This window comes from Alexandromys fortis, unplaced genomic scaffold, assembly GCF_014885135.2.
Source record: "Alexandromys fortis isolate MF-2015 unplaced genomic scaffold, M_Fortis_MF-2015_v1.1 scaffold_89, whole genome shotgun sequence".
Taxonomy (NCBI): Eukaryota; Metazoa; Chordata; class Mammalia; order Rodentia; family Cricetidae; genus Alexandromys; species Alexandromys fortis.
The window spans coordinates 988,127-992,334 of record NW_026067973.1 but is presented as its reverse complement, the minus strand read 5'-3'; the positions used below and the strand labels follow the sequence as shown (position 1 = coordinate 992,334).

The window sequence follows — 4,208 nt, the reverse complement described above, 5'->3', positions numbered from 1 at the left end:
GCTGAAGAGCATGAGGCAGCGGCGGCAGCAGCAGCAGGACCATATTCAAGTCCCAGCCACTGTTCAGAGGACATCTCTTCTGAGCCCCATCATACTTAGCCAGGAAAGTGTTGGGCAGAGAGCGAAAGGGAGTGGTCATGAATTAGTTTCCACAGATCCATTCAGAAGGCTCCTCCTGGGACTAGAACTGGACTGAGCAGGCCTGGAGCACTGGCCTAGCCTTGGCAGGCCCTATACCTTGCACTTAATCCTTCTCACCCCAAGACCTGCCAAGTTTCCCTAGGCAGCTTCCTCTTTTCTGCCTCTAGCTCAGACTCCGTGGCCCTGGGTTTCTGTGTTATGTGCTGCTCTGTCAGAATGATCACAAGGCCCGGAACTTCCCCAAACCTGAGTCCCGAGACAAGCTGTGCCTGCGGAGCCCTGTTTCCTGCTGCTCAGATGACTGAGCCCTCTATCCCTGTGAAGTCCATGGAGACAACATCATCACAGGGACCCAGATGGAGCAGAGTGAAAGTGATACAGCGGAGCCATCCGGACTTCAGAGGTACCCTAAGCGCTGCCGTGGGAGCAAGATGTCTGCCTAACCCGCCTGGGCCCACCACCACACAGTCTTCTCAGTCCTGAGCAGCCGCGCCCCCCCCCCACCACACTCATTCTCCTTCAACTCACTTGACATTGTGATTTGCAAGGATTCTTCCAAGATTCAAAGGTGTCATTGCCAAAATAGGAGACAACATAAGTTCTAGGGTCTAACAGCCCAGGACTGACCTCAGCTCTGCTGCGTACTGCGTGAAGGAAATCTCTGCCCTCTGCCCTGGTGTTCCCATCTGCAGAACACCGACTGTTGGGCCCTCTGGGTGGCTGACAGAGCGGCACAGGCAGGGGCAAGGCCTGGATATGGCAACTACTGCAACTTCATGAGGGTTAAAACCAGACGTACTTTCTGGTCACACACTGGAAAACAGCTGTCCCATGCTCCCAGGAGAAGGAAAGGAGATTGCTCAGCATCTGGCTGATTCCCGCTACGCTGTGAAGTGTTTTGTGGAGTCCTTGGTGCACCCCAAAGAGTTCGAGCGCATGAAAATCCTGTTACTTATCATCTGTTCCAACACAGGTGCTGACGACAGAACCTCAGAGCGGATTTGTCAGATCCAAAGAGCAGGCCGCACCCAACACAGAGCAGCACGCGTGTGGGTCCTTCTAACAGTTTTACTTTTCTAAGGGGTGGGAATTGTATGCCTGGTATAGCATCTCCCCTGGTTTCTGTGGAGGAAGGAGGGACAAGGGAATAGCCTGCACTCAAAGCTGGTTGGGCCCTGAGCAAAGCGTCAAACTATGTCGGCCCCTCAAAGTGTGCCAATCTCTTCCTATCCAACTGCTACTCGCCGACTGCCAACTCAGCTCTCAAGTCTCAGCTACCAGGCCACCTCCTCCAGGAAGCCTTCCCTGATCTCCGCCCTGCATCCACTTGTTAGTCTGTACTTTCCTTACCAGAAACTGCAAACATCCCTGCTCACTTTCTGCCTCCAGCCAGGTGGTTTTTAGAGGAAGGGGTTTGGTTTTGGTAACACTTTCCCCCAGCATCAGCTTGTGATGGTAAGCGTTGGTCTATGAATGAACAATCTTGATCATCCTTCAAAACAGCCATGGAAGGGGGCTTTAAACGTCTTAAACTCAACAAAAAAACTAAAATAAAGGCTGCTGAGGCAGCAAAACCACAGTGCTCTCTTTTGAAAGGGTTATTAGGAGCCGGCGGTGGTGGCATACGCCTTTAATCCCAGCACTCGGGAGGCAGAGGCAGGCAGATCTCTGTGAGTTTAAGGCCAGCCTGGTCTGCTAGAACTAGTTCCAGGACAGGCACCAAAGCTATAGAGAAACCCTGTCTCGGAAAAAAAGGGGGGGCGTTATTAGGAACAAGGAAGTGATGCCTGGGTTCTTGCGTCATGCCCGGGTACTCCCAAGCAATGTATACTCTTACCAGTGGAGGGACAGGTAGTGTAAAAACAATAATTTTTTTTTAAAAAAAAAAAAAAAACGTTCACACAATAAAAATTTGAGGCTTTTCGACTTAGCTGATGTGAGGGTGTGGTAACAAGGCTGTCTGTCCCCTGAGGGTGGTCCTGGATAACCATGTGCATGTATATGTGTGTTGGATGCTGTGGTTCACAGCTATTATCCCCAACTAGCCATGTAGCTAGGGCAGCCTGCCCCCCACTGACAAGCACCTTTTTTAATGAGCACCCTCAAGTACAGAGCAGGGTCCCAGCCCACTCGGCACACACTCGGTCCAGTCGACTGGGCGTAGTTCTACCCATCCCCACCGTGTTTAAACAAAGCTTGTATCTCCACAAGCCATGGAGGAGGACGCATCATTCGTTCCCAGGTCATGCATACAACACTTGTGTCCCACACCCCAAGTTGGAGCCCCTTTCTCCAGGTACAGGGGTGTCCAAATTTTTGACATAGTGACAGGACCTTGTCATTTACAAAGTTCACACTGGAGAAACACTCAATCCAATTGCCGGGAGAGGGGACCCTTAATAAATATCTCATATCTGTACTGTTTCCAATTTTAAGTGAGGCAGGACTGGGGGTTACACTGAGGATCATACAACTTGTGGATTAAAGGTCACCCATACCTGCTCCACACAGTAGTGTGTCTTCAGTGTGACCAGTAGGCACCAACGGGAGTGGGAAATGTCCTCTTAAGAGCCCAAGGACATCCTAGTGACTCCAGCCCTTTTTGTGTGTGAGTGTGTGTGCCCTCCCAGAACGAAACAGGGTCTCAAGGACAGCATATGTATGTGCCTGGCAGATGGGCCCATAGGCGCTGTGCACATCTTGATTAAATTCGGTCGAGATTCACCCTGAATTCCTCTGAGTGCTACACTCCCGTGGTAGCAGTGCTGCCTGCCAATAAGTGAGGTGGCCAAAACCTGGTCTCTCCCACAGTGACATCATTGGTGGAACAGGAAGGCAGACTGAGGTCTTGGGCATCGAAGAGACACTTGGGTGATGCCAGGTCTCAAGAAATCAGGCCAAATATCACCTCTAGCCTGCAGATTCAAGGCAAAAACAACCTAAAATGTGCGGGGGGTGTCGTGGACTCCCTCCAAAAGTATGAAGTCAGGTAGGGGACAGTCTCTCACTGTTGGTTTAGCTGAGAGCTAGGGCAACACCAGGACTCTCACAAGTGTCCTCACACATCTGTGCTTTGGCCTGGCACAGCCAGTCAGTTCCTGGCCTCGCTGGCCACTATAGCTCTGCTCCCAACCACTGCAAAAACAAGTTTCTACACCCTGGCCACCTGTGCCGTGAACACACACACACACACACACACACACACACACACATACACATACACACACACATATCATGCGGCCAGGCTCCCCCGTGATGTTGGGAGCCAAGCAAGCAGAAGGGCTCAGCTGCACTTTCACCTTGAGACCAAAACCTCAGGAGATTCGCCTTGACTAGATCTAGACTACAGAGGTTTCCGAACTCCGTGAAATGAGGGCGGGGCGTAGCGAGGCCCCGCCCCCAGGCGGCGCTCCTGCCGGGTCTCGAGGACTGGGCGACAGTCTACAATTCTCAAAGCCGCGGCCGGCGGCGCAAGGGCCGGCTCCGGCAGACGATGAGGCTGTGCGCCCAGGATGCTGTCGCGTTTGCTCCTGCTCCTCACCGCGCTCGCCAGCCTGAGCCAGGGCTCCCGCGCACACGGTAGGCTCCCCAGAGCTCGCTCTGTTGCTGTGCTTTCAAACTTACACTCCGCGGAGAATCGGCTTTGATGGCCCTCTCCGGACCTCCGCGATTCCCAGCTCCGGCTCCTTCACGCTGGCAAAATTGGGTCTCGGGCTCACTATTGTAGAAGTGGAGGAGGCTAAGATTAACCGTGGCAGCTCTGGAGTGGCCATCAAAGGATGTATCAGGTCTATAGTTCCCATCCCGTACCCCTGTTCCCAAACCTATCCACCTCACAGCGAACCATAACTTAACTCTTGCTTCTCTGGGGCTCTGACTCTTCCATGGGTCTGACTTAGCCACTTCTTAGACTCCTCTCCCCAAACGGAACCCTACTCTACCATCTCACCCCCATCCTCCCCCTTCTCCCGTCGCCCACTCCCTGACCACTGCAGGTAGTCTTTAGCCCTCAACGCATTCCGGCTGCCACTTATCGCCCCCCCCCCCCCCCCCCCCCCCCCCCCCCC

At 53.3% G+C, this 4,208-nt stretch overlaps 1 protein-coding gene across 2 annotated transcripts in view; it reads left to right on the top strand.

Moving 5' to 3' along the window:
• The first annotated feature begins 3,596 nt into the window (after positions 1–3,596).
• Il10ra (interleukin 10 receptor subunit alpha) overlaps positions 3,597–4,208 on the top strand; it is a 14,424-nt gene continuing 13,812 nt past the window's right edge. The window contains exon 1 of one of the 2 annotated variants that reach the window (XM_050156399.1): positions 3,597–3,720. In XM_050156399.1, the coding sequence (XP_050012356.1) occupies positions 3,654–3,720 (67 nt within the window). In that variant the 5' untranslated portion in view covers positions 3,597–3,653. The remainder of the gene's footprint in view (positions 3,721–4,208) is intronic. The other variant, XM_050156400.1, reaches the window with a different exon arrangement.